This window comes from Hippocampus comes, unplaced genomic scaffold (genome assembly GCF_001891065.2).
Source record: "Hippocampus comes isolate QL1 unplaced genomic scaffold, H_comes_QL1_v1.1 scaffold230, whole genome shotgun sequence".
NCBI classification, from domain to species: domain Eukaryota; kingdom Metazoa; phylum Chordata; class Actinopteri; order Syngnathiformes; family Syngnathidae; genus Hippocampus; species Hippocampus comes.
Window position 1 is genome coordinate 289,399 of NW_017837215.1, and position 12,978 is coordinate 302,376.

The following is a 12,978-nucleotide window of genomic DNA, read 5'->3' on the forward strand; positions in this document are numbered from 1 at the left end:
GATTAAAAAAAAAAAAAAAACACAGTTTTGATACCCTGTAAAATGCGTAACGGTAAATTGTCACATTTCGGAGGTTTTAAATTTCGATAAATGGGGTAACGACATGATTCGAGAATGGCACATTTTCAAGTGGAATGATTCCATTCAATCAATACGTAGCAACATGTAAGAGCTCTCCAAAGGCCACAATATTCAAGTTCTTAAGGTCATGTTAAAACAGACTTCAAACATGGAATGAAGGCATACATAGATAGCGGAGTGGTCTTGTGAGTGAGTATTGTACGCATTACAATGAACACCACAGTATTGGTTTGCAGGCCAAATTGTGGAGGGGATTGCGTGTCCCCTTATCGTGCAGTCTATCTGCATGGGTCCATTACAGCAGGCGGCACCTTCAGATGAGCCGTGCAACACCAACAACCTCTAAACCGGCAAAACACACCTCTGAAGATTAAAAAAAAAAAAAACACAGTTTTGATACCCTGTAAAATGCGTAACGGTAAATTGTCACATTTCGGAGGATTTACATTTTGATACATGGGGTAACGATATGATTCGAGAACATGTAAAAGCTCTCCAAAGGCCACAATATTCAAGTTCTTAAGGTCATGTTAAAACAGACTTCAAACATGGAATGAAGGCATACATAGATAGCGGAGTGGTCTTGTGAGTGAGTATTGTACGCATTACAATGAACACCACAGTATTGGTTTGCAGGCCAAATTGTGGAGGGGATTGCGTGTCCCCTTATCGTGCAGTCTATCTGCATGGGTCCATTACAGCAGGCGGCACCTTCAGATGAGCCGTGCAACACCAACAACCTCTAAACCGGCAAAACACACCTCTTGAGTCCCTGAGCATTGAATAGGAGCGCACGTCTTTTTCTGTTCATTCAATTCTCTTTGTGATAGGCATAGAGTAAAAACTCACAGTGGGAAAGGCTGGCCTTGAAATGTAAAAAGAAAAGAAAAAGCAAGAAAGACTACCGACGTTGTGGCAGCGCACAAAAAGCATCTTCAGTGGAGGTCAGACACTAAAAAAAGATTGTGTCAGCTGTCTGCTGCAGATGATCAACAAAGATTTCGTACTGAATGGAAATGTCTATGAAGCAAACTTGGAAGAGTTTCCTTTAATACTCAAGAGTTTATTCTACGAACAGCCTCCAATATTGATCGACACTTCTAACTACGGTAAACTAAAATCTTTTAATTTCACACGAATGAGGGGAAGCTACATTGTTTTTGTTTTTTTCCCCCCCCATCACCAAATTCTCGAATCGGGCACAACTGCACAATCTAATGCTGTCCAATATTCGGTACAGTATGATGAGAACCACATCTCGGCGTCAATGCAGCGCAGTTGAACATCCTTGCAAACCATAGTTAACATATAAACATGTTAAATTAACTTACCGCGTGGAATAATTTGACTAAATGAATAATGTTCAGCCGATTGGTAGTCTGATTGGAAGTGACAGCATAGCATCGCCGCATGCATGACAAAGGGCAACCATGTTAAACTTGCTGCTGAGATTGCTCTTACAACCCCATTTTCTTACAGGCTGTCACCGCATATAGATATATATAGATATATATATATATATTTATATATATATAGATATATATATATATATATAGATATTTTTTTTTTTTTTTTTTTTTTACCTACACAAGAAAATAAACTGCAGTAATTGTTTCTTGTGATCCGGATGGAATACAACATCCATGGGCAAATCACACCTCACTTGAAGTGGCTAACGAGCTAGCCCCCTTTTTGCCTCCCTGTACTCTACTGCGGCCCCGTGACGTCAGGTAACCTAGCAACCGCTCTTCTGAGTTGTCAGCAACATTTCAGTGGGATTTTCCCATGCATGTGAAACACTGAGTGCTGACAAAATGCAACCCCACATATAAATGTCATCATGTGGCTCTGCACAGCAACACAAGAGCTCGGGCATCTTAACGGAGCATTTGACTCATCTATTATCTTGCTAAACAACACAAGTGAGAAGTCCCCTAGTCCCTCATTAATATCAGTGAGATGGCATTTAGGTTGGGTGCACAAGCGTGTCAACAAAACACGATAACAACAGGCCTCCTCCATATTATTTTTGGTGCAGGGTAGCGAAAGCAGCTATTGACGCGTGGCCTGGAGGTGGGTGACGGTGGGGAGACAGATGGCGTCAGAGCCCACCTGTCAGCCGAGTTAAACGGCACCATGGCAACGGCCTAATGCTGTGGAGGGGATGAGTGACAACCAGCGTGTTAGCCAGGACAGGAGAAGAGAGCAAAGAGAGAGAGTCCCAGCAGCAGCCCGTCTGACACTCCAGACTCGGCCCAGCAGAACCCGCCGCTGCTCCAATTGTTCCTGACGTTTGCTGATACGGGCAACACTATGCCACCTGCCAAGGGAAGTGGGGCCCTGACGAAAAATTGGGCAACAAAATTCTGTCCAAAGACGGTATATTTACACAGGGAGATCAATGAATTTTCAACCTGCTGGATCGCATTTCTATTTAGCAATGAGTCGAACACAGCTCTCATTAAAAGGCCAAAGCAATTTGTCATGTCCGATTAACCCTAATCTTGAAACACACCTTTATTGATAACCATCTTCACCATACAGTGGAAAGTCTTCAATTGAATGCCTCTGAGGCACAGGCATCAAACACGAAGCCATCAGCCAGATCCCATCAACCATGTCAAGCCTGACATCATTGAATGAATGGCAAATAAGTTAATTAATTTGAAATGGCATCATGTGAATGTGAATATCAGCGTGAAAGGGGGGTAGGGGGGGCAAGAGCATCAAACCAATGCAAAATCCACCGGCATCTTCTCATTCTTCATTTCCTAAAAAAAGAAAACGATTGGCATTGCACTTTCCTAAAGGCAAAAAACATGTTTCATTTGAAGTGTGATCAAACATGTTTCGATTTACCAAAAAGCAAGAGCAGTTTATTTTGCATTTTGTTCCCTTACTCTATCCATTGTGAACAGAACCATGAAATTAAACCCAGGGTATGGTTTTGGTGCACCATGACACTTCGAGCGATTATACATTACAACCGTTCGTTAAGGGTAACCACAACTACAATGTGGCCCACGATAAAAACAAGGCCAAGACATCACCATACCATCACCAACAAAGGATTGACAAGTTCTACTTTTACACTTAGCGGGATCCCCCTCCCCCCAAAAAGGGCCAACAACACCAAAGTAATGATCTCTTAAATGCATCAAGAAAAGCAGACTCACACTCGCGTCATCAAATCTAAGGCAGATTGCTTTGTTGTTATTACTATAAAAAAAATGTTTAAACTACCTATTACAGATTTCTAATCAGATAAATTATGAGAGGTGTGTGTTTCAGCCATAAACGTCTTTCATTAAGTCCATTTGCTCACCCGTGACATCGAACATGACAAGCAGTATGGAAAATTGACAGATGGACAACACTGAAGTTCTGTGAGCTCAAACGTCCATGACTTTGTATATTTTAAAGAATGGTTGATGTGATCATCCGAGTGAGTCTTATTATTTTTTTTTTTCCTCGTGGTGACTCTGTATCAGTCTTCAAGGGAGCAGAAGCACACGTTCCAGCCATCCTAATACAGGGACTGCTTTCAAGGACAGATGGCCCATTTTAGGAGCAACTCATGACGCACAGTTTGGAGCTGAGCTAAGAAAATGTGTCAGGAGATAAAAATAGTGCAGCCAGGGAGGCCAAGATAGGCAGTAGTTGGGTCACATGACCTTTAAGGGGCAAGCACACGCTTGATCGTCTCAAACAATGGCCTGCATGGTGCCCCTCCTTCTCCATCATTGTTATCTCCTGAGGTCGCTGACCTCCTGAGGTTGGACTTCTAGTTTGCACATGCATATCCGAGCAAACATATCAGCAGTCACTGCTAAACATAAAGTGATCGTATTATTCGTCCTGCGGGAATGTTCAGTTCAATGCACACGTTCGAGAAAAGGTGGCCTTTTGACGAGCAAATATACGTTTGGAGCAAAGATATACGCCCGCCCGCCCCCTCTTCCCGCCGCAAAATTACAAGACACAACTAATCCTGGGTGGGTTTAAGAATAGATCAAGTCCTGCCTACACGGTTTCCACTGTTTTACAGGTTCTCGTCACACGCTGCGGCTCAAAACGGAAATAGAGACAGGGTCAGTGCCGCTGCAATCACTAACGTCATGCTTCCTCAGTACACACATGTGAGCCACGTTCTCCTATTGTTTTCTCCTTAGTCACACACAGAAACGCATCCACACACACACACACACACACACACACACACACACACACACACACACACACACACACACACACACACACACACACACACACACACCGATGGACACACACATCTGTTAGCACTAAACCACAATTTAGCACCTGCACTTTAGCATCTTGGTACCGGTAAATCAAGCCCTCTGTGTTTTGGGCAATCAAAGCGGTCAATTTTAACAGGTTTGATTGTTGGGTGCAGCGTGGTTGGGGCCGCCCCCCCGCCTCTCCTAGTCTCTTTGCGCGTCATTTGATTTTCTTATTTAACAACCTACCCTGAAAATGCGGAGGAAGAGAAGATGTCTAAATATAGATGCAGCCAAAACAGCTCACGCTACATGCGCACGGCAAGGGCTCTCTCCCGCACAGAAGGGAGACAAAACACAGTGACGCCATGCTGTTTGACGATCACCGCCACGCAACACCACAATTAAAACGAGAAGCTATTGAATTTCGTTGGTGATCAATACCTAAATGAGCAATAATTACCCGTAATGCATTTAAACACAACACGGATCATGAGCAGACCTCTTGCTGCATGCTCACGAGCCGTGCAGGCATTTTGACCTGCTTTAAAAAGAACAGACAGGCTCCAAGGGCAGTGAAAAGTGGATATGAAGGGAGCCAAAATCAGAAATCTATGAAGAGGCACAGTACGAGTAGAACGTAGGCAGCATAAGAGGCAGACAGAGGCCAGACTGAGTGGGATTACCATGCGTAAAGTGAAGTAGCGGTTAGCACTCCATGTGGAGAGGCCGATATCATTATCCTCTCACTGGCAAGGCAGAACAACACACAGTTCAAGTGGAATAATAAAGCTGTCTCAATGAGCACGTCAAGTGAATTGGAGTCACTCTTGATTACACTCCAGTGCAACACTGAAACAAGGCCGCGCCGAGCCACCTGTGCGAGAGCTACTTTGACCTCACGGCGTTCACTCAGTGGCATTAAAACTCAAGCAGGGATGCCATCTCCATCCCGACTAATTATTTGCGACTGAACAGTTTGCCGTGGAGAGCTGGACCTTTCTGTGCCGGTCCCAAAGTTCAACCTGACACACTCGATCCACCAAATCCATGATGAAAAGAGTAAAGTACATCAGAATGGTATGGAAAAGGGTTGCACCTTCCAAAAACTTGCAAATTGATGAGACAAAGTATAGTGCTGAAATATAAAGCCAGTGATAAAAAATGTGTTTGGGATGCATTTTTTTTTCTCAAATAAATAAACGGACAGCTGCAACATTTAGCAGGTACTGCTCATCCATCTCGTTGGTGTGTGGGAGCGCCAAGCAAATGACAATCTTGCAAAGTGGATTTTAATCATCGCGGAACTTGATAAGCAGAGAAATCAAGAAAACAAGGAATGTCCCAAATGTGAAATTAAAAGTTTTTCCACAGACCTTGCCATCCCCCTAAATTAAGGTTTACCATTTTAATCCGTGCCACGACATGTGTTCTAACAACGCGGTCCGAAATAATATCTTACAAATTGATAAATGATATTTTGAAGCTAATGTCAAACCTTTAACGCACCCATAACACAAACAACTGAAATCGCTAGACGACAACTTTTTCACTGGAGAATGATTTGCAGATGCTGGCAATATTAATGGATGAATTTAGCTGTCTTGAGAAGTTATTTTGATGACTGCATTTCATTACGTAGAGGAACGCGTTGAAAAAGACATCTGGAGGCAATGCTCCAAACTATCTGGCTTTTAGAATGTGAAATCACAAACAGATCTCAAACAAGAAATGAAAGTGGTAAAACGGCGAGAAGGGACGTCAAAGCAGTGCCAGTAAAAGGAAGTTAGAGAGTTGACAGCACCGCCCTGCTAGCGCCAGCCACTTGAAAACACAAATGCCGCAAGACCACCTGAGCACTTGGCTCGGTAGCTGAATGTTACGACCAACAAATTCATTAATCAGGTCAAACCACAAGGTTCAGATAAATTGTTCAAGAGAAAAACGGGCTGGAGTTCACAATTATGGAAGGAACGTCACCTCTATTAATCAATGAGCAATTTGATACGAAAACCAAGCGTTGCAATCAGCACAGACAGACTTGAAGGATGAGCAATGACTGAATTTGTCTGAAGGAATGATGCATTAATCACGAAGGAATTCAGAAACTTATTCCAGAAAAATGCTCCGTTTTGCATTTCGAGTGATGAAAGCGATGATTTATTAACCAGGGAGAGGACACATTGGATTTTTTATTTTTTTTTTAAGATTCTTTCAACAAGTGTATATTTTGTCAGCAAGAAATATTTCTTCAGCTAACCTCAGCAGCGGCAATCAACAAAACTATTGGTGGATAACTAACCTCGCTATCAACTGCAACTGTCTTGAATGAATAACACAAAACAAAACTCAACATTCAGATTTAAACACAAACTAGTCCTTGGCAATGGCCCGAACTGCTTGGCGTGAAAAGCGTTCAGAAACAATCCAGGAAGCTTGACCACCCTATTGTCTCGTGAGAGTATCGCAACAAATCGTCGTGGAAGACAGCGTTGCTCAGGAAGTACTCAGCCATATCATATCCGTTTCCAGGGTGACATGCATGCTTGGCCTGCTGAAGGATGGCGACTTCTAGCAGAACATCAACAGGAGCTGGGGATTGCCTTTTTTTGGGAGGGGAGGAGGGAGGCATAACTGTACATGGAAGCATTGACATTGGCTTTCAACATATTCGGAATGCACGGTAAATATCAAACTGATATTAGAGGAAAAAAATGACGTAACACCCATTGCACCAATAAACAAAAAGTGCACCGATAAAAGGAACGGCTTTTTGAGTAACACTGGTCTCTGTTAGTGTGACTTTAAGTACTGGGCCTCTGCCACATGATTTAGGAGGTCATAGTGCAGAGCTGTACACAACTCTTTATTTTCATATTTTTCCATGAAATTTTATCGCGCGAATTCCGAAGTAGCAGCGAGCCATTTGTTATACGGCGTTCGTTTTCCCAGAGCGGTTGATTTGAACGGTTTTTGTTTCCTTCAACATCACCAAGCGCCCGGAGGATTTAAAAATGTCTTGCACTTGTGCTCCTTTCATTTGGTGGAAAACACGTACATCAAACTTAGTGCTTGCATCACGCACAACAAATAACCGAAGATTCGCCGGATAAATGAACATTTGGTATGATTTTAATGTGTATTTATGAATATATTTTAGTATTATATTAACACGGTATTAGTGAGGCAAAAACGTGTAGTTTTGCCTCAGCGGCTGACTTTTGGCAAGAGGCGGGGTACACCCTGGACTGGTCTCCAGTCAATCACAAACAGACAAACAACCATTCAAATTCACACCGATGGACAATTTCAGTTTCCAGTGAACATTACAAAGAGTGCATGTTTTGTTTTTGGAATGTGGGAGGAGGCCAGAGTACCGGGAGAAAACAGACACAAGCATAGGGAGAAGATGCAAACTGCTGTTAAGCAAACTTCCCCCGTGCTGCTTGTGCTGAAATCAATACAAGGAAATATTTGTCCAGCTAACTAAAATAAATGTGAAAAAAAAAACTGCTTTACGAAGAACTTCCTGCACATCACTTCGCCTTCCCCTCATCTGGAGCAGTGGCATTGTTCGTAACAGTTCTATTTATCGCTATGATAGGATTCCTCCAGTCATCTTACAGCCTATGATGTTAAAAACAAATAAATAAATACATAAATAAAAGAGGAGCACACAAACAGATCCAATGGAGGCCTCAGATGGAAATGACCCTCGAGGGAGGTCACATGGGCCTGACAAAGAAATGCATCATATGGTTGCAAGGAATTCAAGAATTTGCGTATGGTTAGAGATGATGAGGACATGAAATATAATCAAACAATTGTTTCCGACGATGTCAACATATTGAAGGAGTGAAAAATTGTGCAAATAAGGCAATAGCGGGCAGGTTAGAGAGGATCTTTGACGGAGAATGTATGACAGATTTTTTGGGGAAGTCGCGCTAAGGGTATGTGCTGTCGAGGCATTCAAGGGGAAGTCAACCCGAAAAAATTTCTTTACAATATGTTCCCTGAGCCTTCACTAGTCAAAACACAGCATTCTCATTCATATTTTGTTTGTGGAATATGAGTTAAGCAGCGAAATCCACCCGTTTTTAGCCATCTCAGGGGGCGGCCATTTTGCCACTTTCTGTCAGCTGAAAATGACCTCACAGTTGTTCAGGGATCAGGTGACGACCAATTACAGCTCACTTATTTTCAGAAGCTGAGCCATGAATCATATATGTTCACTATGTATACATATATGTAATATGTATATACTGCACAAAAGTCTTATGCCACCACTGCCTTTGTTTTTACGCATCTTCTTCTTGCACACTTAATGACGCAAATGGCACATGATCTCTTGTTGGGCATGCTGGTTGATTGTCTGGCCCAAGTTTGTAGTTGTCTTTTTTTTTTTTTTTTGGTCACATCAGTCCTGGAGGTTTTTGACACACCTCAGATAAACTAGTAAAGTAGGACAGATAAAATGTGTATGTGCATGCACAACCAACAAAACCACACTTGAAAAAATGTGCTGTGTTTACTCACTTTCAATTTTGTCACGTGGTTGCACAAAATAAAACCATCTGAATCCAGATAGAGTTTTATTTAAGTAGAAAGTGCATCTACTTTAAGATTATTTTGTGTAACTAACTGTTTGACATAACGGCATCTTCCGTCTGTTCATAATCCTCATTTAACCAGGAAGTAGCCTGTTAACTAATTAATATAGGGACAAAAAACAGAGATGGTGCTTCATGAATTTCTTTCGCTTTCCTGAACAGTTGAGTCCTCACAGACATATGTGTGTGACTGAGTGATGGGTTCTAGTTATTAAGGCATTGCTAAGAGAGCAAATGAAATGGCGGACTAACACCTTTGCACAGTAATGTACTGTATATTATAAAAAAAAAAATATATATATATAGCCTGTCTGCCTCACAGTTTTGAGGTTCTGGGTTCAAATCTCAACTCTGGCCTTCGTGTTGGGAGTTTGCATGTGCTTGTTTGAGTTCTTGCAGGGTACTCTGGCTTCCTCCCACTTTCCACATGCATGCATGTCAGGTTAACTGAAGACTATACATTTTCCATAAAATGAGAATGGGAGTGGATGTACATTTTTCTCTCTATGTGCTCAAAAATTGTCTGGCAACCAGTCCAGGGTGTACCGCGCCTCTTGCTCACAGTCAGCTATGATAGGTGCCGGCTATGCAACCCGAATAAGGGACAAGCACAAACAAACAATGGATGGATGGATGCCCTCCAACCCAAGTAAACGCCATAGCAGAATAGATACTTTGTGCCCTCTCTACAGTACTGTAGTTGAATGAATTAAACTGGTCATGATATGAGGGAAGGTTGTTTAAAATGAAATCTAACAAGTCTCTTTTTTGACTTTATGTCAGCTAAACACTAGTGTGAAACGTACGTTATATGAAAGGGAGTGCACCAGACGAAAATGCTGCTGATTTTAAGTTGCATTACCGAACATTGTACAGTACTCCAAAATAAGGCGTGCATCCATGGCACATTGCAGAAGAGAGCGTGGTGTGCAGAGGCCCAGCGAAAAGCAATGCCAAGTCATTACAACGCCGCATCCAGATGCATGATAGCTTAGGTTGAGCATCGAATAAAAACAAGAACATGTTGTGCAATTCGTTGTTCTTTTTTTTTTGTTGTTAGTTTGTTCAGCGTAAGGGCCTCTAGGAGTCTAGGCTGCAATACAAGCACAGCATGTGCGGTGCATGCAGTTCTATAAATAAGAGCAGATTATTCAATATTAAGACGAGATGAATTGTGCTGCGAATTAAACAATGGGGGTTCCTCAGAGGAAAAAGCAAACACGTCACCCCATTTAATCAAACGCAAAAATCAATAACAATAATAACAAATATTTAAAAATAAAACGACGTCATTTTTGGGGGTGCCTACAAGCCCAAAAGCCTCCGCGATCGACGAGGCGTACGTCTCGGCTTCATGACTCCGCAGTTTGACAAGACTCACGACGGCTGGGACGGCCTTTTGTCACTGCTGAAATATCCAATTTACCTCCAGTGTGCGGATTTCTTGCTGCGTGAGGTCGTTGGACGCGGCGCATTTTGTCCTGAGTCCCTGCAAGCTGGAGATGGAGATATCTATCATGTTCTGGATCAGTTCGCACTGGTGGAGCGCGGCCATGGCTGCGTCGCCCCCACCGCAACCGCCACCGTCCCTCTCCGGTTTCTCGCCACTTTCGACCATGTTCCCGCCGATAGTAGACACACTATCCATTCCTCGGCATTTGGGCTCGGCTGGGAGGGCTTGAGTCGAAGCGTTACTGGATAAAATCCGACATATGCAGCAGCCCCAGTGAACTATTGTGACAAGAAGCACCTGACCGAGCGACTGTCCCCAGCTTCCGATCCGGAGTCTGATCGAAGGCAATGTATCTCGTTTTCTTTAAATCCAGTGAATATGATCGATGGAAGGAGATTGTTGAAAAGCTCCCTCGATGTGACGTTTAAGTCCGTTGTTTCGCGACAAGAGAGTCTTCTCCCCCCCGCCAACAGACAGTTCTCTGCTAGTGGCTTTCAGCGTCTGTCAGCTGTTAGGAACATCATGGGGAGAGCGGTGCACTATGGGAAATGTAGTCTATAGGGCGTGCCTCCCCCCCCCAGCCGGTCCGCCCATGGCAGACAAGGCAACTGTTTTGTGCTCCAGCTGTTAGATGTTAAAGTTGCCACTTGAGTCAACAAACAGCAAGACAACACAATGTGAATTGGCTGTGCAAGAAAAACAAATCAGTAAAAATTTTATTGCCATGAATATAATATGCCAATGATTGACGAACTGGCTGCAGGACTCACATATGTTGGTTTATTAAACATGCATGCTCCACCTCTGCGATTCCCAACACAATTTTTGAAAAAATGAATAACAACAATTAACGATCTATCAATGCCAGCTACACAGAGTGAAAGGTAGGAGATAAAAACGAGCTGTGTCTTCACCTGTTTCCATTCAAACATCAGGACAAGTCATGGCTTCCTGCGAGTAAATCAGCTATAAAACAGACCCGGATTTTACACAAAAACATTTTGATCTTAAATCGAGACGAGATGATCATGATTTCAATATTTCATACTTTGTGATTTGTTTTTTTGTGGAGGAGGTGCGGGGGTGGGGGGGGGGGTGCTGTGACATTTTTCTATGTAAAATGGGCTTTGCGCAATAGAGTTTGGTATGAAAGAAGCCAAAAAAACATGGTGTGAGCCAGAGTTAAGATTGTGATCCAGGCCTTCTCTCAGGTCCACCTCACACATTCCCATAGAAACACTCCAGCATCTTTTATAAATTACCAGTAATTCAATTTCCCATCATGCACTGTACTCATTTTTTACACAAATTACACACATACACACAAATATACCGCTGCTATTCAGTTAACTCTTTCCTGTAGCCAACACAGCAAACAAACACCATTATATTAGGGACACACAGCCAGGGACAGCCTTCTGGTGCCTTGGGGAGCCACCGACATGACTGGCTCAAGGGCACTTCAGATGTGATGGCCTGTGCCAAAGGGGGGCTCGAGCCTAGGATCCTTCAGTCACGGGCTTTATTTTTAGCCACTTGGCCATGGCTGTCCCAAAAGAGTGAATGCCATTATTCAACTAGATTGCTAGCAAGCCACATGACATCACAGGGTAGTCAGTATAGTAAGGCTGTTGGGGAGGGGGCGGGGGGGCATTCTACTACATATGCACTCTTATATTTTGATAAAGATTCATGATCAAAACTGATTTTGCAGACATCTCAACAGGTGGTGCTCAACATCATCACTCTTTCTTCCTACTCACCTGTTTCCACACAGAATGGAATCAATCAAATGTTGACAAAATGTGACCAATTCCCATTTTATTGCAAGTTCAAGATGAAGCCATTCATCCTCGTGTAGAGAAATAGGGTGCAAGAGCTATCAGTGGTACACTCACACACAAATCTCATTGATGCCATGAGGGTGTGATGTTCATTCTTTTAATATAGGCTAATTATACAATAGAACGTGAGTCATTTCTCAAGGAACCTTGTGTCCATCTCACTATACTTTTCTATTTGCAAGGGGCTTCAGGTTTGTTCCATACCAGGGAGCCATGAATGGACGAGTTGGTGCACAAGTGATATGATAAACAATGGCAACAGTTCATTGTGGAATGTGAAGAGAAATTGTTTTGTCCATCAAATATTGTACCCAAAGCAGAGTACAGTGATCTATTAGTAGTTCACTATTGACAAAAATCACTTATTTGCATTTTTTCCCCCCCTGTGGAACCTATTTGATGAAAAAACTCCCCTTATCACATTTTCACAAAGCCCTGGAGAATAGGAAAGTAGTAATTTATTTAATGGACTAATAGGAGAGGGTTCATCCAATAGACAGAGCTGATTGTTCATTAAAGTACTTTTTTTCGGAGCCTAAAAACAACCAATACAGTACAATTGTTTTCTACATTTGCCATGGCCTAAAAACACCTGGCAAAAGTTAAATCAATCAAAGTTTGATAATCCTTCTCTGATGGTTCAATTGACATCTCTCGTGTTGGAGCCATGACTCATGCAGGGTGTAGGCAGAAAGTTTTCAGTGGGGTGACACAACACCTCAGTGAGGCATGGCCAGGGGTGGCCGTGCGTT

General features: G+C 42.7%; 1 protein-coding gene across 4 annotated transcripts in view; it reads right to left on the minus strand.

The window, feature by feature from the left end:
- ksr1a (kinase suppressor of ras 1a) overlaps positions 1 to 10,969 on the minus strand; it is a 25,733-nt gene extending 14,764 nt beyond the window's left edge. Inside the window, exon 1 of one of the 4 annotated variants that reach the window (XM_019858895.1) lies at positions 10,356 to 10,969. In XM_019858895.1, the coding sequence (XP_019714454.1) occupies positions 10,356 to 10,577 (222 nt within the window). In that variant the 5' untranslated portion in view covers positions 10,578 to 10,969. The remainder of the gene's footprint in view (positions 1 to 10,355) is intronic. The other 3 variants (XM_019858892.1, XM_019858894.1, XM_019858891.1) reach the window with 3 other exon arrangements.
- Between the last annotated feature and the right edge of the window lie 2,009 nt (positions 10,970 to 12,978).